This window comes from Castor canadensis, chromosome 13, assembly GCF_047511655.1.
Source record: "Castor canadensis chromosome 13, mCasCan1.hap1v2, whole genome shotgun sequence".
Classification (NCBI taxonomy): domain Eukaryota; kingdom Metazoa; phylum Chordata; class Mammalia; order Rodentia; family Castoridae; genus Castor; species Castor canadensis.
In genome coordinates, this window is record NC_133398.1 from 103,907,107 (window position 1) to 103,932,607 (window position 25,501).

Here is a 25,501-nt window from a genome sequence, read left to right on the forward strand (position 1 = left end):
TCCTGCCTGATGTGGTCACCTCCCCAGCACAGAGCATGCAAACCAGTCAAACACACTCCTGCAATTAATGTCACTAACAGGGCAGCAGGGTGCCAGCAGCACACTCTGCAGAGATGTCTCTTGCTTTCCTTTCTGGAGGGTGGGCAGGGCACTCAAAGCAGGGTGACTGATAGACAGGGCCACCCATACAAGTGCCACAGGCTGCCAGCCGCACACTCTGTTCAGAAGTAGTAGCAGCTATTAACCTGAGGAGGAAGGTTACCCTCCAAGGAACAAAGGCACCCAGTGCTCCTGGCGCCGACCAGCTGGCTGGTGGGAACTGAAGGTCCCTTCACCTGCCGTGTGGGCAGCAGCTACACTTGTCCATGGTGGGGGTGTCTAGCCCTTTCTCCTCCTGGGTTCTTATGCACTAAGTCCAAGCATGCCTACTGAGCCCAACGTCCAGTCTCATTGCAGACCCAGCCTGAGGGGCTCAGCACTCCAAGGGCCTCACTTGATTTTCCTGCACAATCTCAACCTAACCCACGGCTGGAAAGAGCCTCCTGCACCCCCCAGATCCTGCCAGAAAGATTTTGAAGTCAGGCAGGTGTATGGCTTACATGCCAAGAAGGAAGGCAGAAAGTGAAGACTGCAAGCTGTGTTTATGGAGAAGCAGAAGAATACGAGTAAACTACAACCAGGCACAGAGATAAAAATAGCAGCAGTACAGGAGGTCCTGCCAAAAGAAGGTCGTGCTCACAGTTTAATCACCACAGAGCCCTGGGGCCGGGACCCAAGTGGCGAGGACATGGCTGTGCCCAGCTCCCTGGGCAGCCTCCGGGAGCTGGCTCCCTTCTTTTAGCTCTGATTATTCCTCTCCATCTTGTCTGGTTCCTTGGTTCCTGCAGACATCTGAGAAGTTCAGTTGGGACATTGGAAACAGCTTCTGGACAGCTCAGGATTGGGACTTTTCCAAGGCCAGGAGTCACCCACCAGCTGTGTGACCTTGAGCCGGTCACCTTGCTCTAGGAGCCTCCATAGGCTCTTCTTCCCAGGACGTAGTCAGGGCATCACAAACATTCCCTCTGCTTAGGAAGAAGTCTTCATTTACAGAGGAGCTGGTGTCCGTTGCCATGTGCACAGTTCAGAACACAGCCACCCTGGTTCACTCAGGCAGTGCTTCCCAGCAGGGTGTCAACACCACCATCCACGCTGGTGCCTGGGAAGCCTGAGTCAGCTGCCCAGAAGGCTTCTCGCCCCAGTTGCCAGTTCTCTATTGAAGGACTTAGCAGAAGTATGTTTCAGATTTCAACAACAAAAATGTGTATTTTTAGTTGTTTTGTGGCCATGATCCACAGGTTTTGCGAGCCCATTTGTATTTAACTAGCGATTTCATCCATGAGTCTGTGTGGGTCGCAATGTTAGCCAAAAAGTGGTGGCTACCTTGAGACTTACTCTCCTTTTGTATTTTCATTTTTTAAAGTGATTCTGCAACACAGATCAAAAAATATTAATCTCACAAAAAGATGTAGCTCTACTTCCAGCTGGCTGAAGGCAGCAGCTGCTCTGCCTCCACACCCTCAGGCAAAAAATCACCTCCCTTTGAGTTCAATTTCTGGAGTTCTTAGCAACCCCATGTGACCTTCTTCCCATGGAGCCTTTCAGGGCAGCTGTATTCAGAAATGCATGTACAGGTACAGGATGGCTTTCTGGAGTCCCACACGTCCCCTGGGGTCCCTGGTGTGGTTGAATGGGCAAGATAGACCAGACCAAGCTGTCTTGGGGGGCTGTCAGCCTCCAGGTATTCTAGAGAACACAGACATGAATCCCTTAGGGAATGGGGCACCAGGATCTTTGAGGGAAGCTGAAGCTATAGGTTCATGCCTATGGTAGAAAAATGAACATGGTTCATTTTTCATGTATCAGTGTGTTTTCTGTTGCTATAACTGAATACCATAGTCTAGGTGAGTTATAAAGAAAAGAGGTTTGTTTTTGGCTCATGGTTCTGTGGTGCAGGGTGCATGGGCTTCCTCTGGTCGTGGGAGAGTCCCAAGACAGTGCAGGGCATCACGTAGCAAGTGACAGGGAGCATGCATGTTTGTGTGTCTCCTCTGGTCTCTTCTTATGAAACCAGAACAAAGCCTATTCAAACCATAGCAGGAGGGAACTCCCTGTTACTGCTACTGAGCACACAATTTGGATGAGGTCCTTTGTAGTGGCCACTCACATCTCTGCTTCTGGTCAATCTTTGCAACACCATGGGGGTTCACTGGACAGAGAGGGGACTGGGAGAGCTGGGACCCATGGGAGGGGTGGGCAGTGGAGGTGCTAGGGTGTGCTGTCCAGCGCATGTGGCTTGGAGGCCAGCCCCCACCCAGAGAGCTCTCTTCTTGCAGCCTTTGGCAGATATGCCAGTGTTGGACTTCTTGCTGAGGCCCAAATTGCTCTCTGCTGCCAGATCCAGGCCCTTGGGCAAGCAAGACAGGCTCTCGGAGAAGCCTGAGAGCTGAACTCTCCTTCACAAATTGCTATGTGTGCAAGACCCAGCAAAGGGTGAAGCATCAACTTTCAGCTCGGAACAGAACAGACTGTGCACAAGCTAAACACCCATCAGCTTACTTAGGGACTCCACGGGGTGCAATGTTCCCACAACAGGATGGCTTCAGAGAAATCAAGTCTTTCTGTTTGCTGTACTACCTTGTTTACTTGAAATGTTTTGTAACCCTGAAAAATAAAAAAATAAAAACAAAGAAACAAAGGCATAAGGCAATGCTAGGAACCGAGAACCGTTGGAAGAGCAATGGTTTTGCTTCTGCTCACCCTGAGGAGAAAGGCAAAGGCCTTGGGCTCCTTCCACTTTGAAACAGGGTGCTGTCCTTGCCTTCTAGGTGACAGGTGTCAGTGTCACAGGAGCAAAATCACCTTTGATTTTTGTCCAGCATGTGGCTAGATGGTGAATGGGAAACTCGAGAAAAATGAGCACTGGGACAAGTGCTAGCCAACACCCAGCAGACCTAAGAATGTCCTCCAAAATGGAGCTGGAGGATGAAACGAGGTGGAGAAGCCAGTGTCAATGCACTTCCAGGCTTGTCCAGAAGGCTCATCAGGAATGGTAGGGCTACCACGTTTGACAGTCTTCTTCCTCATGGGCACCTTGGCCACTCTCGGTGAGGGGATTTCTTCCCTCTCTCATCCCTGACTCTCTGCAGTTGGAAAAGTCAACCCTGCTGGCCTAATTGTTTTTCCTTTCGTATTTTTTTATTTCTCCTTTTTAATTGGCACACAATTCAGTACAATGTCTGATTACCTATTGTAGGTAATTAACATTTCCATCTCCTTCTTGTCTTTGGAGCCTAGTTTTCTTCTAGTTCTTCACACAATAGATAAGAAGTTATAATAAACTATCGTCACCTTTTAGGCCTTCTTCCCCCGTGAAATGGTATTATGGCCCCTGTTAGCCAGGCTCCCCTCCCCCATATCTCCTCTTCCCTCCTCGTCTCTTCTTCTCTCTTCTCCTCTGAGATCTACTTCTTTAGCTTCTCCATATATGTGAGTAATATGTTTGTCTTTCTGTGCCTATCTGTCACTCAACACAATGTCCTCCATTTCCATGAATGTTGCTGCAAATGAAAAGATTTTATTCTTTTTTATTTTCTTGTTTCCTTTTCTTTTTTTGTGTTATCAGGTCTTTTCTGTGAAGTCAGGTGTAGGGTATGCTAGGCAAGCACTCTACAATTGAGCCACACTCCCATGATAGCATTTTATTCTTTTAATGACTAAATAATATTCCATCGTATAAATGTCACATTCTCTTCACCCATCATCACTGAATAGACGACACCTTGATTGGTTCCAGATTTTGGCTGTTGTGAATTGAGGTGCATTAAATGTGAACCCACAGCTATCTCTTTGACAAGCTGATTTCATTTCCATTGCACATATACTCAGTAGTGATTGTGGATCATATGGCAGTTCTATTTTTAGCTTTGTGACCTGCTCTCCACGGTGACTATACTAACTTACATTTCCACTAACAGTGTAGAAGTGTCCTCCACATCCTCACCAGCATTTGTGAGTTTTTGTGTTTTTTGATAATAGCCAATATGACTGGAGTAAAATGATATCTCTTTGAGGTTTTGATTTGCATTTTCTTAGATAATGATGACGGCAGCCATTTTTTTCACATACTTTTTGGCCACTTGTGTATCTTCTTTTCAGAAATGTCTATTCAGAGCATTTGCTCGTTTTAATCAGCTCTTTTGATCTTTTTTTTTTTTTGCTGTTGAGTTCCTTATGTATTGTGAATATCAATTCCTTAGTACTGGTGGGTAGTTGGCAAACATTTTCTCCCATTGGTGGTTTGTCTCTTGATTCCATTGATTGTTTTCTTTGTGGTTCAGAGCTTCTAGTTTGTTGTAACTGTGCTTGTTCATTTTTGTTGCTTGTGCTTTGGGGATCTTATCTCCAAACTCATCTCCTCTGTTGATGTCATGAAGTGTTTCCCCTGTGCCTTCTCCTAGAGTTTCAGTTTCCTGATTGCAGTTTCCAGGTCCTTGATCCATTTTGAGTTGATTTTTTAGATGGTAAGAGGCAAAGCCAAGTTTCATTCTTCTGCATATGGCATCCGGTTTTCCTGGCACCATTTATTGAAGAGGTTGTCCTTCCTCTAACACAGGTTTTGGGCGCTTTTGCTGAGAATCAGTTAGCTGTAGACATGTGGATTTGTTTCTAGGTTCCCCGTTCTGTTCCATTGTTCTAAGTGACCATATTACGAACTGTCCTGGTTCCTGTAACAAGGTATTGTGTCTTGAGATCAGGTAAGGCAACACCTTCAGCCTGTGCTTTTGATCAACATTGCTTTGCTCTTGGGGATCTTTCATCCATCTAGGTGAAGTTTAGAATTTTTTCCTGTTTCAGTGAAGAATGCCATTGGTATCTTCATGGAGAATGCATTAATTAGACATTTGATTCTGTAGATCACTTTAGGTAGTATAGACATTTTCACAGTTTTAAACCTAACCTTCCAGTCTGTGAAATATAGGAAGTCTTTCTTTTTGTGTTCCGTGTGTGTGTGTGTGTGTGTGTGTGCGCGCGCCCATGCACACATGCACTCGCGTGTGTTTCTTCAACTTCTTTTCTCTGTGTTTTGTATAAGACCATCCACTTCCCTGGTTGAATTTATTCTGGGAGAGTGAAGTTGTTTTCAGTGTGGTTTTGTAGCTTTTGTGAATGGGGCTGCTCTCATGCTTTCTTTCCCAGCAAGTTCATTACTGATGTATAAAAATGCTACTACTTTTTGTCTATTGCCTTTGTATCCTGCAACATTTGGTTATCAATTCTAACAGTCTTCTGGTGAGGTCTTCAGATTTTTCTGTATATGTAGAATCATATACTGCTGACCGAATTATATAGCTGGAGAGTTCAGAAGATTGGAAAACTGGGCTCACAAGAGGCAAGTATGGAAACGTGTGTGCAGTGTGCATGCCTGTGTGAGCATCGCGGGCCCATGAGAGAATAGTACTCTGGGACCCCCAGAGTCCCTTTTAAAAGCCCCCTTTCTTCATTCAGTCCATAGTTCACAAGCAGAAAGGCTTCCAGCTGGTTTCTGAAGATGTGAAGTACGAAGTCAGGGAAGGCCACCAACTCACACCAAAGTTAGATCCTGAATCAACGGGTGCATTGGGCACCTCTGAGCCCACAGGTACTGTGTGAGGTCATAGCTCTTAAAAATACAGACATCTGCAATCCTAGCTACTAGTTACATGGGAGGCAGAGATCAAGAGGCTCGAGATTAGAAGCCAGTCCCAGCAAAAAGTTCTTGAGACCCCCATCTCAATGAATAAAAAGTTGGTGGTACACCTATCACTCCAGTTACTTGGGAAGCATAAGTAGGAGGATGGAGGTCTAGACCAGCCAGGGCATAAACGCAAAACCCTATCTCAAATAACCAAAGCAAAAAAGTGCTGGAGGTGTGGTAGAATGCCTACCTAGCAAGTGCAAGGCCCTGAGTTCAAACCCCAGAACCACCAATATCCAGGCATCAAAGCTCAGAAAGGAGCCAAAAAGCCTGGGTCACAACCAGGAAGAGGTGGGAGGCCAGCAATTCAACATGCAGCCCAATCCCCACCGGGCTCCCAACCGAAGCTCTGGCCCCATAGCTAATAAGGGTAGAAGCTAGGACCTGTGTCCTGGGCCACTGACCTATCTCCTCACACAGCAGACTCCCTCCCCCTTCTCCAATCTGCAGGGGCAGCTCTCCTTCTTCCCAGGGTCAGCTCAGGAGTTAGAGTCCAGTGGGCCACTATGGGATGAAAGCCCAGATCCTAGGCTATGTGGAATAGAAACATCCTCCACAGAGCTCCCCTCGGTGAAAAAGTGAACCCAATCCATGGGTCAGAGAGGTCTTCTGAACTCTGGATGGGCATGGTTCCATGGACAAGCATGTCAGCCCTGCCGCAGAGCTGTCACCCCAGACCTACCTGGTCTCAGATCCCAGAGAAGGATAGGCATATTAGAGACTGAATCAGGCTGCTCTCAGGACCTCAGGTCAAGGTTCAGCCAGCCAGAGGAGGCAGAGCAAGATGGCTGCTGAATAAAATCCTTCCCAGCTCATACCCTCAGAGACACTCTGATCAGCTGTTCACATATCAAAACTTCACAAGACCTAAGGAAGCAGGTGAGAGGTAATAGTTCCTGGAGCAGCCAGCCTGGAGGAAGCTGACAAATGTGTCCCCAGAAGAGATCTACTCAACTCCAGATGCCCTGGAGTTTCTGGCAAGTTCTTCCAGCCTCTGGAGGAAGCCCTTGGCAGACCCCAGGCCTGCCCCTGCCCCCTTCCCTCCCTTCCTGGGCCACCATATCTGAGTAAAGGTGCCATGCTACCATAGAAGGCAGTTGCAGAGGTCCCTGTAGAAAAGGTACAGAAAGATCTTAGGAGGTATGCCTTAGGGACCTGGGGGGCTACTCCCTGTCTTCAGCCTGGGTGAGCATAGGGCTCTCAAAGATTTTGGAGCTAGTAGTTTATGTGTTTGCGTGTGTGCGTGTGCGTGTGGTGGTGGTGTTTTGGCGGTACTCACGTTTTAGCTCGGGGCATTGTTCATCTTCCTAAGCAAGTGTTCCACCACTTAAGCCTTCAGCCCCCCAACCTCTTTTCATATGATAGAGAGATGCATAGGAAAGACTCTCCAACACTCAAGTTCTGATCCTTTGGAGAAAGGAGGAGCTCCTTCCCCTTAAAATCTCCCCCAACACTGGCCAGCACTCATTGCCACCTATCCTGGCAGGTGTTGTCCTGGATATTTCATGTGCATTTGTCCCACTGGGTCCTCATGCCATCTGATGCTGCAGGGTCTGCCTTCCAGTGGGAGTGCCACAGTAAGTGAGTTGTGGGATTCCAACTCCACGCCAGCTCCTGGGAAGCTCCTGACAGCAGACACAGCCCTCCACTACCTGGGACAGTCCTTGCTTTTCCCACTGGTAGTGGAGAGCACAGTCATTGTCACTCACCAGGGGCTACTGAATGTTGCCCCAGCTCATTTGGGGTTCTATAACAAAATGCCACAGTTTGAGTAGTGATGAACAACAAACAATTATATTCCCTGGTTCTGCAGGCTGGAAGTCCAAGACCAAGGCAACAGCAGATTTGATGTTTGGTGATGGCTGCTCTTTGCTTCCAAGATGGTGCCTTGTTTCTAGGCTCCCAGAGAGGAGGGTCACTGTATCCAAATATAGTGAACAGGATGGAGGGACTGAAAAGGGACCAAATTTCCTCACCACACTCTTTTATAACTGATATTAAACCCATGACATAAACACCTATCCAAAGACCTCGCCTCCCAACATTGCTGCGCTCGGAATTGAGTTGCCGACATTTGAACTTTAGAGAACCCATTCAGACCACAGCAGACAGTCTTATCCAGTAGTCTCCAATAGCTAACATCTGAGCCTGTTGTGACCATAGACAAGTGCCATTATAACAGCCTTTGGAGGATAAGGCTAGGGGTCACCCCTTGATCCTAACTGAACCCTGAATACTCAGCCTCTCTTCATCTGAGCTGCATGCTCCCACTGAGGGTGTATAAGTAAGTACTGCAGGTGGATGGGTACCAGAAAGGGAGCGAACAGAGTCTGCCCCAGAACTCATCCCTAGGGGGCTCTGGAATGGGATGATTGTGCCTGGGGTAGGTCTGACTCTTACAACGTAATTAGGATTCAGGAAGAGCCTCAGTGTGGATGGGTAGCTCCAGATGCCTATGGCTCCCAGCTGTAGTAGACACCCCTTGCTTCTCACATTCCCCACCAGTGTCTCCAGCTTCTACAGCTCCACCTGGGTGGCTGGTGGCTCTCCCCTGAATCTTCTCTGTGCCTTTGGAGAGGCAAAGCATGCCACCTGAAAGAAGAGTGGCTGCTGGTGCCCACTCTTTCCTGTTAAAGCAAAAGTGAACAGTTTTACCCTCCCCTGCACAGGGATGGTGAGCATCTGTACTGTCTAACAGAACCCCAGTGTCAGTCATTGTTCCACTACTGTAAGAAAATACCTGAGGTAACCAACTTACAAGAGAAAAGTTCTAATTTGGCTTCCAGTTTTGGAGGTTCCAGTCCATGATGGGTTGACCCCATTGCTTTGGGGCTTGTGGTGAGGCCCATGGTGGGAGGTGCATGGCACCCTGCTCATCTCATGGTCCAAGAAACAGAAGAGAAAGAGGACAGTGTTGGAGCTCCACAACCTCCTTCAAGGACACACAACCAATGACCTAAAGACCTCTCACTAGTCCCCACCTCGTAAAGGCTCCCCCACATTTATAGTGCCACCCTGAAGACTAAGTCTTTAACAAATGGGCCTTTGGGGAGACATTCAACAACCAAACTCTAGCATCTTGTAAACCCTTGGTCAGCCCAAGGATTAGATCTTTTCATAACATGTGGGCCAAACAGCCAGTTCTAACGACTTGACCTTGACCATTATTTTGGCCTTGCAGAGCTGGAACTTGAGTGATTTGCAGAAATCCAAGGGCACAACTTGAGTGCCAATGGTTTTAAACGGGTTTCTGATAGCTGAACCCACAATTGTCATCGTCCTTCCTGGAATTTTAGATGCAATTCCTGCTATCTGCCAGCAGTTCCATGAATTGCCCTGCTGTGACTCACTCTAGGTCACTTTAATCTTTCTGTGAATGAGAATAGTTTCTTCAGGATCTATCTGCTTCCTTTCTTCCCATTTTGCTTTTCTCTGTTGTGTGCCTGTTGTTCCCTACAATTCGATTTGCCTGTACTTCATTGTAATAAAAATCCAACACATTTAAAATAATCCTCCTGAATTTTCCCACTCAAGGAAGGTAAGATGTAAATGGGTGTTCCCACCCCACCCCCAGCCACCAGTACAGAGTAGGGATAAGAGAAGAGACAGTTTCAGAAGTGGAGAGCAATTCAAACTATCACTTGTATAACCGACAGTCTTGAAAACCTCAACCCACAGCAAGCTCTGAATACTGAAAAAATGAATCATGAAAACTGGCAGCAAGTCCCATCTCCCCCTGAAGGTGACAAATTAAAACCACATCAATTGTGTGGTATGAGATAATCACAGTCAGTGGTTATGGAATCAGAGACCCACTTTGAGTGGGGAAAAAAGCTTTGCCATCCTTTTAGCAAGCTTTCCCATAACTGACCATGCTCTGCCTGCCTGGGTTTCCAGGTTAGTGAGGCCAAGCTCTTCCTGGACCTCACTGATCTATTTTCCCCACATCCAGGGACTAGAAAGACAGACAAATGCGTCTGCTCTTCCTAACAGGAAGCCATGAGCAACAATGACAAAAACAGCTTTGCATTAACCCAAAGATTATGTTACAAGAAAATCAGGCCAAATTACAAATGTCTCAGGCAAGAAGACATTGCATGTTCCCATCCCTTCCTCCCAGCCACTTCCTTCCTGAGGAGAATCTGAGCTCTGTGGCCAACCTGCCTGCCCAGGCAAGATCTGGCCACCCTGGGGAGGCCCTGAAGAGTCAGATGGTCCTTAGCTAGGACTGAGGTTGAGGATCCTGTGGGTGTGGGGAACTCAGGCTTACCTGCAACAAGTGACCTCCCCTGTCTGAGCCCATTTCCTCACCTGCAAAAGTACAGAATAAGCACTAGTGGCTCACGCCTGTAATCCTAGCTACTCAGGAGGCAGAAATCAGGAGGATCGCTGTTCAAAGCCAGCCCCAGAAAATAGTTCTCGAGACCCTATCTTGAAAAAAATCCAACACGAAAAAGGACTGACAGAGTGGCCCAAGTGGTAGAGCGCCAAGCTAGCAAGTATGAAGCCCTGAGTTCAAACCCCAGTATCACCAAAATAAATAAATAAATAAATAAATAAATAAATAAATAAATAAATGCAGAATAAATAACAGCCACACTTCCTCCCACACTAAGAATCTATGATGTAATGGCACTTAGAAATTTTCAGGTGAGAGGAAGGGCTTGGGGGTAGGACTGAGACAGTCACCCCCTTGTCCACGGTTTCACTTTCTGCTGTTTTACTTACCCTTGGTCAACCCCAGTCCAAAAGGGTCACATAAAAAGTTCCAGAAATGAACAGTTCATGAATGTTTTGAATGAATATTATTACAGCATATTGTTATAATTGCTCTATATTATTAGTTATTGTTAATCTTTTCCTCGGCCTAATTTAGAAATTAAACTTTAGCAGAGATAAGTATTCAGAGGAAACAACATAGTGTATATCTGAGATTTCAGGCACCCACTGGGGGTCTTCAAATGTAACACCCCTTCCCGAAAGTATAAGGAGAATTTCTGTGTTCTGTAGGAATGAGTGGGCTCCTGCTCACAACCAGGTGACGTTAGAAGACCCCCTCTGGACACCAACCACCATCCCCTTGAATGCTGAGATGGAACCAGTCCTGATGATGGCCTAGAACCCACCTGCTATCCTCTCTGTCACTGTCATGCTGTGGCTGGCCCGATGTCCCCTCTCCAAGCCAGTGCCAAGCATTCAGCCCATTCTACCTGCAGAAGTGCCCCATTAGTCCTTCAACTTGGCTGAGTTTTGATACTGAATTTATTACCTACAAAGAGTCCAAGAAAATACCCAGTGCATACATGGGAACCAGCATGACCAAGCCTCCAGGGTGTGAAAGGGGAGGACATCTGGAAGGAGGTAGAGGCCTGTGGAATACAGGGATAGCGAGAGAAGGAGGGGATGCAGGGCACATAATATATAAGACACAGTACAGGAGAGGGTCAACGGAGGCTGGAGCCCAGTATGAGCAGTGGGGAAGGGCGAAGGGGATGGCATCAAAGAGGATGCTGGCATCCCTGGCCATGCTGGATGACAAATTGCCATAACTCAGAAGTTTCAAACCAAAGCTATGCACCAGTTCACAGTTCTATGGGTCAGAACTCCAGACAGGTTCAACAGCTTCTCTGCTCAGGGTCTCACAGGCCTGATCAAGCTGCTGGCTGGGCTGGGCTCCTACATGATGTCCTGAGGAATTTGATTCTGAGCTCACCTGTGCTGCTGACAGAATTCAGTTCCTTGCGTCTGTACGAATTAGGTCCTGGTCACCCTGCTGGCTGTCAGCCAGAGCCCACCATTCTGTTTCTAGAGGCTACCTCTTTCCTTGTTTAGTGGCTTTCTCCACCTTCACAGCCAGCAGTGATGTGCCAAAGCCTTCCAACATTTGGATTCTCTCACACTACCTCTTCCACAGCCAGCCAGCCTGTGCTTTTAAGGGGTGCATGTGACTAGGTTTGGCCTGTGCAAAGCATCTTCCTGTTTTTAGGTCTACTGATTAGTAACCTTAATTACATCTGCAAAACCCATACAAGTCATACTTGCAGGAGTAACAGCAGGAAGTAGCTTTCCACCAGAGAGCCATGGTAGATCTCTGCCTTCTCATGAGATGCCAGCCAACACCACTGAGATGAGATCACAGTTATCTGCTGGGCTTCCAGGTGAGATGCCAGGCAAACAGTGGTAAGTGTAGGTAGACCTTTCTCAGTGAGCTTTTGCCTATCCTGGGTCAGTGTAGGGAAGGGGCTCAGGGCTTCAGGGAGCTATCCTTACCATTTGCATGGTTCCTATCCATAGAAAACTGCTCATCTCTGGGTGTGATTTTGTGGAGTCTCCATGTTCCCCTCCACATGGCCTTCACTGGCATTGTTAACTGGGTATCCAGGGTCCACATGCCCATCCTCTTTGCTGGAAGACAGCCCTACCAACAGAAGTCCCAAGATGCCATCTCTTTATAGGGGTGCTGTGGTTTCTACACATCACCCATCCATTACTGGCCAGGTTGTAGTTGCCACCCAGACACATCTTTTGAAGTGTCGCTCTAATGCATTTCCTCTTTGTGGGAAAGAGCCAGGAGTGGCACAGCACACTCTGCTCTCTCAGAAACACAGTGTTCCGTTCCAGCTCAGAGGAGACTCCACAGGGAAACTACCTTATTGATTGTTACCTGGCACTGGTTTCAGGCCAGCACAATTGCCTGTCTGCCTGTCTACATTGCCTTTTACTTAGAGACTGACTCAGGCACAGTGGCCTAAGACCCCTTCCCCTCCCCATCACCCAGCCCTTCCATCTGTCCCAGGGAGCCACACAGCCTCAAGGACTCTGTTCCCTTTCATCCAGCGCTGGTCTCTCTCAGAGTTCTAAGGACCTCCAGGAAAGATAGGATGATAGAAAAGGAGGCTGAGATTTGCTCCCTCTAAGGGCCCCCAGGCCAAGTTCAGGAAGCAGCCCAGAAGCCAACTCCAAACATTCTCCCCCACCTCCTCTGATCAAGAGCCTGGCACCTGGCAGGCTGCTACCTGGCAGACCAAACCAAACACCCCTAAAAGTGGCGAGGGGCCTGCAGTCCTTCATGACCAATAGGTGAAGGCAAAGGACTGAACCCTAAGGAAAGGGACAGAACAAGAGTCAGAAAGGAGGATGGAGCACAGAAAATCCCAATGCAGAGAGAGCACCAGTCAGAGTGCATGATGCACAGAGACGTTTCTCTCAGGCTAGGATACAATAGTAGCCCTGCTACTGTGAGACCCCACCTCCTGGTTACTGTCATCACAGCCTTGGCTGCTGTGTTGAGCCCCACACACAGATAAGGACTCCGATCCCCAGGGGAGGGTATGGAACAAGCAAGGATGTGTGTGTGGTTCTCCATATGGGGCCCTTGCCCAGGCCAGGGCAGAGGCAGACCTGGGGCTCGGTATACTTCTAGTACAGTCTTATTTGTCAAAAAAAGGAAAATCATTTGGCAACTTTAAGATAAGGAAGAAAAGTTTGAGTGCAACTTAAAAAAGGGCAACTAGCCGAGTGCTAGTGGTTCACACCTGTACTCCTACTTGGGAGGCTGGATCAGGATTATGGCAGTTCAAGGCCAGACCCAGTAAATAGTTCATGGGACTCCATCTCCAAACCAACCGAAGCAAAATGGCCTAGAGATGTGGCTAAGAGGTACAGGGTCTGCTTTGTGAGTGGAAGCCCTGAGTTCAAACCCCAGTCCCACCAAAACACAACAACAACAAAACAGAACAACTAACTTACAAAGACCAAGTATAAATTCGCCCTAGAACAGAAATAAAATCCCTGGCACCAGTCATTCTGGGTTCCCCATTATCCCCAGCTGGCCCTGCACACCAGCTTGGCCACCATCCAGGGCTGTGTGCAGCTCAGACTTGCCATCAGACTGTACCTCATTGCCCCCAGTTAAATTATAGTCTCCCCATGGTGGCTGTGGAAGGATAACTCCATTTTGATCATTTAGGGGTTACACCAAAATGAGGAGTCCAGGGGTCAATGTCCTGGAAAGCCACCTGAAAAGCTCAAAAATCCTGAAAAAAGCCAAAATGCGTGTCTGCTCACTGAGCTGACCAACTTCACAATCCTTGCTTTGTCTGCCAACATCTTTGCTTTTCCTCTGAAAAATTTGTTTTTTTGATTTTTTTTGCAAGTGGTTCTTTGTAAGCTGCGTGAGCAAAATGCATTGTGCTGTTGAAGTTTTATAAAATGTATACCTCACAGAATTAGAGCTTTTAAAATAAAATAAATATCGGCTCATTCTGTCCGACCATTTATCATCTTACTGGGGAAGGATTGGGGGGAGGCCCCAGCTCCCCAAGTGGGCAGGACCAAGTGAGGACAAGGATTGCCTGGCCTCTCAGCAGAATTCATTATAACTTCCATATTCGTTTCATCTTTAGGACATATGTAAATTTTCATAGCAGTGAGCTAATGCAACATATTTTTATAAAAAAAAAAATAAGAGACACACATGCTTGACTTTCATTGCTCTGGGGCGGCGCAGGTTTATTTCAGACAAAGGACACTTCAAATCCTGCGGGTAGCAGGTATGTGTCTGGTTTGGTGAGGACTGCAAGATAAAGACTCCCCAGCTGGATCACAAACTCCACTATGCCCTTTCACCCCTTTGCTGGAGCCTGTGAGCTTGTTCCTTACACAAGGGCTACAAGAGCATGTGATGAAAAGACTCCTCCAGTGCAAAGTGAACTAAACACTGCTTCCTTAAAAAACACCCTGTGTGTTTGTGTTGTGTTTGTGTATCTTACAAGAGACATGCACCCCAGAGAGAAAGCAAAAGGCAAGAAGGCAGTACACCCGAATGTGCAGATGCTTGGTTACAAAGTCTCTTTCTTTGTTCTTGAACAATTTTGTCATTTATTATTTTTCTACTACATACAGTGTAACTTTTATGATTAAAGTTTTCTTACAAAAATAGTCTTCTTTCCAAAATCAGCTTGCTAGCCTGCAAGTGCTCCAGCACCCAGAAATGAGTCCACAGGTACATGTTGGTCCCAAATCCGCTCATGCACTTGGAGTTCTGTGGTCTTGAGCAAGGCGTCACTGGTTTTTAACTATTATTGGCCTTAAGTGCATTCTAGAGGTAGAGCACTGGGGTCACCTGAACACCCATGTAATGGTTAGCATGTTCCAAGGGCTTATGTATGCATTTATCATGTAGGGCCTTTGGGACTGTGGAATACAGTGATACTTTTATAAGCAGTATTCATTTTATTATCTACGGAAGGAAACCAAGAGGCTAATTCATTTTAATAACATTAAATGCATTCGTCAGAGAAGAAAACATTTGGCACAAACTTTGAGCATAGACTTCAGTATCCATGCAGATTCCCTTCTCCCCCATCCCCACCCCCCAACAAGCAGACTCACAGTAAGCTCTAATACGAAAAAGCCAAGTTTTGCCTGGGCTGCAAAATGTTGTCCAAGAGTGGCCTGGCTAGCAGGATGGTCTGCCAGCCTGCTCTAAGTGTTCTGCAGAATTTACTCATTTAAGGGTACATTTTGTAGTAATTATGCCCCCAGCTGTGTTTACAACAGCACAGTTGTGTTTTGCTAGAACAAAGCCCCTCCCCACAAAACTCCACCTCGATAAGGAAAAATCAAGATTTGGGGTGGCAAATTAGGTAACACATAAATGAAACTTGAACTCAAACGCAGAATTCTCTCTTTGGGTTTCTGCCTCATCCAGGAGTAGATGTTTTTAAGAAATGGTAAATGCAAAACAGGATGCTTTCTTTACAGGAAGGGTAATTAAGCTCCAACAGTTTTCCTGTTGCCTTGCAAATGCTTGCAGGATCTGGAGAGAATTTTTAAAGTGGCACTCCAATGAAGCAAATCAGCCCACCCCAAGGACTGCTGGTAAATCAGCAGAAAAGTCCTTCTTAGAAAAATAGCATTTGGCCCCGCCTTTCCCCGAAGGCTCTCAGGCTGCCGGGCAGCCCGGCTGACAGCATGCAAGCCCCACGTGCACTTCCCCTGCCAGACACAGCCAGTCAGGCACCGAGGGTGAAAGCAAGACCTACTGATCTGAGAAGAGATCGGTTCACCGGGGACATTTTCCCCTGGATCCTTCTTAAAGATAGCGTTGGCTTAAAGACTTAACATTTATTTCTCTCTTAAGTCTTTAAAAGGAGTTGTGAACTGCAGCATTCCTTTTCATTGATGTGGGCAGAGGACACTCAAAATAGGAGATAGCAGATGCCAGCCCCACTCACAATTGCTCACGCCTATTTATATAGATGCTGCCTTCCAAGTTTTGCTCAGATCTTCCAAGTTCGATCACAGCCATGACAGAATGATGACTCAGACTTAAGCGCAGTCATTGGTGTCATATTTGATATTAATACCTTTGTAACACTGCTTTGTCAGAGCAATTGAGAGAAAGTTCCTGAACAGCCTGCCCCCATCCTCAAGGACCACAAGGGCAGAGCTGCAGAAGGCAATGCTCATTGTGTAGGAAAGTTATGCCCGGCCTCCTGCAAGCTGTTCAGATAAGCAGCTGTCGAAGGGAGGGGGAGGAGGGAGAGGGGCGGTGTGGGAGGCAGAGGTCACTGTTATCAGAATGGATTGCAAGTCTTGAGCTACTGCACCCGCATACCTTATCTCAAGTATGCTCCCATCCTGCAAGTTTAAAATCTTCCTAAATAAAGGGAGCGAAACAGGAGCCAGGCTCAAGCTCTACCGTAACACTTGCCAGCGTCCCCTCCCCCACTGCCAGCTCGTAGAGCCTGTAATTCTTGCCAAACAGGAAGACGGGGACAGGTGCCATCAGCTCTGTGCAGTTCCAGCAATCATCTGAAACACTGCTCACCACCTACCTCCCCCTGAACCAAGGGTCCCCTAACACCAATTTTAAAAAAGAAAGCGTAAGTTTTTTTCAATTAATTTATTGGAAAATTCAGAAGTTTCAACGGCAGCATCCTTTAGAAACTAAAGCATTGCCCGTATCCGTTTAGAAAAAGCAGTGCAGTCTGTCAAGTCCGACCCACTCCTGCAGCTGTACCAAGTCCAGGCTTCCTCGCCTGGCTCTTCCTCTCCTTTCAGCCAAGCGCAGGCGGCTGAGTCACGCCTGTCCCACCAGTCTGTCCTTCCTGTGACCAACGTGCCTGCCTCGGCCTTCCTGTGCGAGCAGCCGCTCCGGACACTTGCAGAGTCCTCGGCTGGGGACAATCTGCCCCAGCCGCCTCCAAGCCAGCCCCCTCCTCGGGAGGTGGCGCTCCTCGCTCCCCAGGCGCCCTGCCTGCCAATCGCCACGCCGCACTCGGGCGCCCTCCGAGGGCCCCTCCAGAGCCAGCAGCGCGCTAGGCGCCCCGGAGCGTCACCACGTCGATCAGACCAAGGTCCTCCACTTCAGGCTGTCACTCAGGGAGGGTGATGCTGGGCACCCAGTCGTTGACGCTGCGGCTCTCCTCGCAGAACAGGTTGAGTTTTTCCAAGGCAGGGTCTTTCCACGCGTCCTCATTGGGATTCTGCAGGGAGAAAACGGGGGTCAGCTAGGCTGGCCACAGGCCGGGACCAACAGGGGAAGACACCGGGGAAGGGCGGAGGCGGCACTCACCGAAATGAGGATGCAGTGCAGGTCGCCTGGCGCACCCGCCTCGTCGCCGGCGCCCACGATCGCCGCCAGCCGCTGCACGTCGCCCACGCGCACGATGTCTATGTCGTTCTCGCAGCAGAAAGCTTGGATTAGCGTGAAGTGAATCTGAAGCGCGATGTCGCCCTCGTCCTCCTCGTCAGCGGCCAGCACGCAAAAGGTCACGTTGTCTGGGTCCCTGCACGGACAGATGGGAGGCAAGGTCAGGGGCGGCGAGCCAGGGACTCCTCCGCGCCGCCACCGGGTCTCCCAGCAGCCCCACTCCCAGTCACCTCACCCGATAAGGGCTGGGTCTATACTCACACGTTCAGGACTTTGGCGGACTCGTAGACGCCGGCAGTAAGGCAGCCCTGGCGCTGCGCCGACAGTAGCAGCTCCTGGAGCGCTTTCCCGGCGCTCTGCATCCTATGGGAGAGCCAGAGCCGTGAGCGGGGACCGGCTGTAGGACGTAGGGGATCCCCCCAACCCCAGCTTCCCAACTCCAATCGATTCTCTAGCCTCAACTTAACGCTAATACCCTTGACTTTCATCCCGGACCTGGCGCCCGCACCGTAACTCCCCAGCTTCAATTCGGCGCCAGCACTCCTGAGACTCTGGTCTCGGGGACAGGCCCCCGGTTCCCCCGTAGTCCAAACCTGACCCAGGCATCCCAGATTCTCTGGACTTCGGAAAGCATCCCTGATTCACCCGCCCCGCGCCAGCACCCGCAGGCACCCGGTGCTCGCTTCCCACACTGAGGGCTTCCATTCCAAAAAATCCTAAAGATCGCTAACTGGATGAGCCTAGTTCTCTGTACCCCAAGACCTACCTGGCTGTAGTTTCCGGAACAGTATCCTGGCCGCGGACTTCTTCCAAAGTCATGGTGCGGTAGACCTACAGCAAGTTATCCAAAAGTGGAGCGCACAGGAGAACGCAAACACAGAGAAGGCGAGGCTTCCACCGACGCGCCCACCACCAGCGAGTGAGGCTGGCGCGGCGCGCGGCCTTATATACACGGGCCCGCAAGGCGCCGCCAGCTGGCCCAAGGCTGCGCGCCTATTGGCCCGCGCCCGCTTTCTGATGCAAATGAGGCGGCAGGCCGGCGGCTCGTGCCAGAAGGCCACGTGGGGAGGGGTGCGGGGGATGACAATGCCTCAAATCTGCCGCTTTTGTCGGGGTGTTACCAGGCAGACTGGAGCCTGCAGATTTCATCTCGCCTTTCTTTTTCGCAAGTCCTTAAAAGGAAAAAGTTAAAAAAGAAAAAAAACCCTGTTTGTTAATACTATGCTGGAATTTGTGAAATGCACACTTGAAGAATGTAAAAGAGTTTCATTCTGCGTTTATTTTTATTGCAACTTTTCTGGTTTTTCTTTCTTTTCCAGTTGAAGCTGATTAGGCTGTTGTATTGAAATCGAAACTTAAGGTAAAAGCACGCAGTGGTAGTTCGGGGTTTGCAAAAGGCTATAATAGGCGAAGCCTTTGCAGCTGATACCAGCCGCTCCAGCGAGCCTGCGAGGTCTGCCAGGAATACTCAATGCCCTTCAGGGTGGGTGCTGGAAGGTCGGAACCCACCACCCCGCCCTTGGAGAAACACTGCGAGGCTGGGGGCGGGGGGAGACAAGCAGATTGCGGCCGGCGCACGCGGCTCGTTTGCATTTCTATGGGGGGCGCACAATAGCGGAGGTCTGGCGTGTGGCAGTTTGCAGTGGGGACAATCAAGGCTTTCTCTTCATAGCAGCACTGTCCACCTGCCGCCGGGTGGGATGGGCAGGGCCCCGCCGCGCGTGGGGGGCGCGTGGGGGATGGGGCCGCGTGCCGCACCCCCATCCCTGGGTGAGCGCCTTCTGCACCGGCCCAGCTGCTAGTAATTGGACTCCACCGGCTCCTCGCACGCGTGCTGAGCAGCCGCGCGAGTTGTGAAGGGCACCGGAAACCTGTGGCTCTGGCTCCAGGAGCTCGGGGAACGCGATTCGAGAAGCCCTTTCCCCGGGCTCCCCCTGCTGGCCGACCCCCATAAACCCTTTCATCGACCTCTCTGAGGGGTTTGGCTTGGGGGCACCCGGGGCTCCCAGCGGCCCAACCCAGCCCTGTTAGAGAAGCGCATTAGTCGGAATCGGAGTAACGCCTGCACAACGCACGGGCTCCCAACTTCACCCGGCCCTGGCAGGCTCACCAGGGGTCGGGGGTGTGGGGGGGCACAAGGAGACTCCCAACCCGTACTGACGGAATAAGAGCCCGTATGTCTTACACGATTTTGAAATATTTCAGTTACTTAAATATACATCGTTAAAAGATTGCTTCCAGTAAGAAACTAATAAAACTGGAAGAGATCGTGGGAGTTTTACAAACTAGACGTTGCTGTCATTTGATCATTTTGGACCTACAAGCCTCCCTGACAGATGGTTCGCCCGCCGAACCCAGCACTTTTGGCGCATGTAGCTTTCTCTGCTACATGGAAACACATGCTGGGGGGACCCCGTTTGGACTCCCCTTTTCTCGGTGAGGCCTCGAAGTCTGGTCAGGGCAATTAGCGGCCCAGGGATTATCTGGAACCCCAGAAAACTAGAACAAAATGAGGAAGAAAACAACCGAATGGGTTTTCTCTTCTTTCTTCTGGAGCGGTCTTCAGGTGGGCGATGGATATACATGCGCTTTTGGGAAGTTTTCCTTTTGCGCTGGAAGACTGGCACATTTGCTTAAGCCAAGGGCCAAGTGAGGAGCTCCGGAGTCCAGCGCCCTCCCGCGGTTTGGTGGCGGAGGAGCCCTGCAAACGCTAGCGCCACGGGAATTCCCAGAAACTCGCTATCTCCTACCCTGTGGTGTCTCTTAATCGCTGGACCTTGGGACCTTATGCGCTGTGTAGTTGAGGCCGCTTCCCGTCTGTCTTTCTTTCTTGGTGCTACATAAAATGATGGTGTCCCTTGATTGGATAAAATACGTTTTTAAGTGATGGAAATTTAGGCGATGTTCTTTTTTTTTTTTAATGTTTTTCTTTTTTCTTTTTTTTTATTAAAATGGCTTTTTTTTTTATTCATATGTGCATACAAGGCTTGGTTCATTTCTCCCCCCTGCCCCCACCCCCTCCCTTACCACCCATTCCGCCCCCTCCCTCTCCCCCCCAATACCCAGCAGAAACTATTTTGCCCTTATTTCTAATTTTGTTGTAGAGAGAGTATAAGCAATAATAGGAAGGAACAAGGGTTTTTGCTGGTTGAGATAAGGATAGCTATACAGGGCATTGACTCACATTGATTTCCTGTGCGTGGGTGTTACCTTCTAGGTTAATTCTTCTTGAACTTTTTTTCTAGTACCTTTTCTCTTTTTAAAGTATTAAGCATGTCTTAAAAATATATTAGTTCCAGGTCCCCCAAGGACATGTTGGAAATAAAACTTACTTGCTATCTTAGCACCTCCCCACCCCTCCAATTTATCACCTGAAATCTGCCCACATGCCAGGCCAGAGGAAACAGCCAAGCCAAGCCTGCCGCATCCGCCCCTCCCCCACAGGAAGGCGGGGATGGGTTCCTGGAGGTTTAGATGGGAGGCATTTCCAGTCCCCCACCCCCAGCCAGTCCGGGCCAGGAGGGATGACTGACAACCCCTGAGGCTATTCTACTTCGCTCACATTTTTAAGGCATTGGATTACAGGAAACCCTCCTTTCTGACATAGGATATGTCCTCACATGGCTTTATTGGGTCAGACTCAATAGTCCCAATGTCCCCATCTCAATTAGGGATGACAGCCTTTATCTGGAAGCAAAGTTGGCTTTCTTTTCCAACAGACTCACCACCAACTTGCAGTTCAGACAAGTGCCAAAGCTGTGTGGTCTGGAACACCCCACGGTCCCATTTACTGGTCACAAAAGAGAGAGAAATGCCTACTAGACTGGCCGCTGTGGCCACAGCTCTCCCAAACTTCATTCAGCCATGACTCAGCCTGCTTTGGGCTGCAAGTCAAAGGCAGTGTGATGTCACCCTAAGCTCCCTGTGACTTCACCCTAACGTCTTCCTCTGAATCCTAATAATGCAGGGGAAGTGACTTTCTTAAAGGAAGATTCAAACAGATGCTCTGTTTTTAAAAAACCCTTTAGAGCAATGGGGCATGGTGGTGTTACACCTGTAATCCCAGTTTCTGGGGAGGCTGAGGCAGGAGAATCTTTGAGCCCAGGAGGCCAGCCTAAAACAGATGTAGGTGTTTATAGCTTGACTGTTTAGTTACCGCATTCTCTAAAATGTGCTTCTCCCTGACTTTCATGGCTTGCCAACAATGCTGGAGGGAAAACAGGCTCCACTTAGATAAGGTAGGAAATGGGTTCTGAGCGAGCAATAAGTGTTATGAAACATTCCCTGTTGCAGTTTCTCAAATTATTTCTATTTGGAGGGTGCACAGGGATTGTCTCTAAACAGCAGGTGCACGCCCTATGCTACCCAAGCAATGTGCCCTCATGCACTACAGCCTGACCAGTGACTGCAGGACACAAACAGGATCCTAGGAGCCCCATTCTGACTGCAGGGGGATGTTTCTTTGGCTTATGGAGTGTCTTAAGAAAAGCCACATTCATTGCCACTTTTTCAAAATCAGTGGCTTCACAGAAAAATGTGAATGTTTAGTTTCTCTTGGTAAATGGGCTGATTTGGCCACCATGTGCCTCCAGTCTGTCCCCCTCTGTGGAAATAATCAGCAAGAATTGGGGGTGCTGGGACCCCCAAACTGGGCACCACTGTGCAGTCTATCTCAGTCCCCCACCAGAGCCCATCTGAAGACACTGTTTTGCTCTTTGACTCTGACATCTGAAGACACTGCCTGTCTCCTGCAGGCATTCATATTTGCAACCTTTGAAAAAAACCTAAAGTTTGAATCAAAATAAAGGGGCCCATTCTTAAAGATGGAGTCAAAGTTCAGCCTCACTTGTGCCCCCAATTCTGCAGAGCCGGATCTCCCATGGCAGCTCAGGCTCTTTGGGCAGTCTGAGTTGGCTTCCTTTCCAGAGAGTTCTGAGTTACTCTCACCCCACACCCACGCCCCTCCAGTCTTGTCCAGCTCCTTCATGGGAGAGGGAAAGGCCTCTTGGGTTCCTTTGCTTGGAGAAGAGTGTTGGGGGATTTTCTCCAAAAACACTCATGCACCATGGGGTAGGCAGCGGTGAATTGATGGCATAATAGTACACTAACTCGAAAAAGAAACTAAATCTTTATTCAAGACTTTTTTACCTATTACTCGAGACTTAGCAGTGGCATCTCAAATGCATCCCAACACCTAAAGGGCAAGATCACGTTGGCCCTCCCCACCTTTACAGACTCAAAGCTGGTGTGCTCCCTCTCCCACCCCTACACACCTTCCCCACACACACACAGTGAATTATGGTTCTGTAGGAAGGAGTGCTTCAGATGGCAGCTGAGACAGGAAACCGGAAACCCAGAAAGGGAAACCCTCACAGACCAAAGCCAGACATCTGTGGGGAGAGCTTTCTGGAAAGAACAGTTACTCTTGGGTGTACACTTGCACAGCATGAGGGTGACATTAGCTCTGGGACACCTTCGAACATAATGGAAGGGTGCAGATTGCTTATGCATTTCATCCTGTCTCCATCAACAGGAAGAAGTGATGGTGGCACCTGTCACAGCCCTAAGCCAGGACAGGAACAGTGCTCATTGAAACTGAAACCCCCTGAGAAGCCACAGATGTGTTGTCTTCCCAGCTTCACCCTGTGCTCAGTTTCCCCACCCACAGAACGCACCCTTGATACACCTCACAAGGATTTGATAAAGGTCACTCCTGGTCACCCTGTGGCTTGCAGATGTTTCACTTGACAGCCAGTGTCCTAAACAACTCACAAATTTAGGTCTGACTTGGTTTGTATAAGAGAGAGTGAATGGCTCACGCTTCATGTCGTCCCAGACATGCCTGAAATGTTATATCAGGCCTGTGGGCATAGGTAGCCTTTGCCTGGCCCCAAAAGCATTTGATCTTGGGTTAAACATCTTTTTCTGCCAGCCTAAAGTGTGCTGAGATACTGTGGGGTTGCTCTGAAAACATTAACATAAAGCATGTAATAGAGTAATAGAACCAGAGAAATCCCAAAGTGAAAGCCTTCTTATGGTTCTAAAAACTAAGTTTATAAAAGTGTTTTAATTCCCCCCAAAAAGGTAGTATGATATTGGAGTCTGAACTTGGAAAAGCAAAGCTCAAAGTAAACTGGATTTTGCTCATCTTGACCTTGAGCAAAAATTGAGTGCATATTTTTTTGGTTTCGGTTTGTTGTCTTTTTTGTTTTGTTTTGTTTTGTTTTTTGAGGTATTGGAAATCAAAGTCAAGGCCTTGTACATGCTAACAAAGCCCTCTACCACTGAGCTCCATCCCCCACCCAGGGCATGTTTAAAGTGTAGATAAAGAGTCCTTGTTTATCAACCCATTAAATCTGCTTTTATTAAGCTCTCCTAAAGAAGGGCATTTGAAAATATACATGACAAGGACAGGTACACTTTCTTATAATAGTGAAAAATTAGAAGTTATACCAGGGGACCAGTGTTTCACTATAGGGCAGGATATCTCCAACACCATGTAGCCGAAAATAGGTTTCACAGGACACTCCATACATAGCATGCGCATGACACCCCCTGTGATTTGATGTAAAGAAAGAAGGTGACGCAATAGTGCAACTCTAAGTCTGCAAAATCTTTTAGTGCATATGAATATTGCTGTATAAAGTAGAAAGGGAATGAGGAGACTATAAGTGATTATTTATTTTCTTCACTACAATTAAACATTCTGCAACTCACTTTTCTATAATGTAAATTAAAACCTCTCATGGATAATAACCTCAGCACCAGCCGTCATCAACCTGATCCCCATTTAGGCCATTGTGTTTGGCGAGGTTGGACCATATGGCAGCAGATGCAGAACCCTGGCATCCGTGGGGCTTTGCTTCTAGAGAGGGAGCTGTGGAGTGTGTGACCTTTGGCTTCTGTACTGCTGCTCGGCTTGCCATTTGATGCTGAATGACAATCTTATAACTACACTTGGAAGTTGACCCCATGCAGTAAGGATGCAATCTCATGACACATGCTAGGGACACAAAAGCAGGGCCCACAGCCGAGAGCCAGGACCCTGGTATGCACCTGGCTCTAGCCACACAGGTCAGCTGGACCATGGAGGTGTGAGCACACACTGAAACAAGAAGCATGGATGATGCTCACTTTTACTCCCTGGGGAGTAAAACAAATTACAACACATTATCAAAACTCTTTCCATTGTCTACATAATACATCAGGGAATTCTAAAGATTCAAAATATTAAAATATACTCAGCCTATCTTTTTAGATTCATAGGTGCCACCGAATTTCTCAGTCTTTGGATTTCATCCATTTTAAACAAGAGAGACAAGTTTTGAGCATATTATTATTATTTATTTTATCATCAGACTTTTGTGGGGCTTGCTGTATGCCAGGCTCTATTCTAAGCACTTTAAAAAATATTTAAAACTCATTGCATCCCTGGTAGGTAAGTGCGAGTAGCACCATTTTACGGATGAAGAAATAGGCACAGAGATCAACTTGACCGTGATCACACAGCCAGGAGGTAACAGCTCTGGGTGTTCTGAACTCCCCCTCATCTGGCTGGCTGTGGCGGTCCTGCTCATAATTGAGAGGGAGAAGACAAAATTCTCTGTAAAACTTTTCCTAGAGCCTTTAGAACAAACCGTTTGGTTCACCAAGGATAACATCATCATCTATCTGAAGATTAATTATGAAAGTGGTTTTGGTTCTTAGGAGCACTGAAGTGGCTGTCCTGGGTATGGCTGCTCAGTGACATCTTGTGGTCAAAGAGATCACTTCCAGTTCTGTCTGGGTTGGTTAAAACCCTTCAAGGCCAACCACAGAGTGCTGGCCCTTTGACATGTTTTCTTGGTGGCTTTGGGCTCGGACCTTCTCTGCCATTGACGGACAACCACAGAGAAGTCAGGCAGATCTGGGGATGTTTGTGCAGGGTTCAGTGTGAGGGAGTGAGTAACAGACAAGTATGTAATCCAGACCATGGAGATCAGAACCAAACACAGGGGAACACTTCCAGGTCACATATAATAGCCCCACCTACTCTTCAGATGTGAAGACTGCATTTCCAGGAGATT

General features: G+C 48.3%; 1 protein-coding gene across 1 annotated transcript; it reads right to left on the reverse strand.

The window, feature by feature from the left end:
* Positions 1 to 16,649: 16,649 nt before the first annotated feature.
* Positions 16,650 to 18,364, reverse strand: Gadd45g (growth arrest and DNA damage inducible gamma). The gene is made up of 4 exons (XM_020179708.2): positions 18,202 to 18,364; positions 17,697 to 17,798; positions 17,358 to 17,571; positions 16,650 to 17,268 (listed from the first exon to the last, which is right to left on the reverse strand). The coding sequence occupies exons 1-4, from the start codon at positions 18,252 to 18,254 to the stop codon at positions 17,158 to 17,160; spliced, it is 480 nt and encodes a 159-aa protein (XP_020035297.1). The 5' UTR covers positions 18,255 to 18,364; the 3' UTR covers positions 16,650 to 17,157.
* Between the last annotated feature and the right edge of the window lie 7,137 nt (positions 18,365 to 25,501).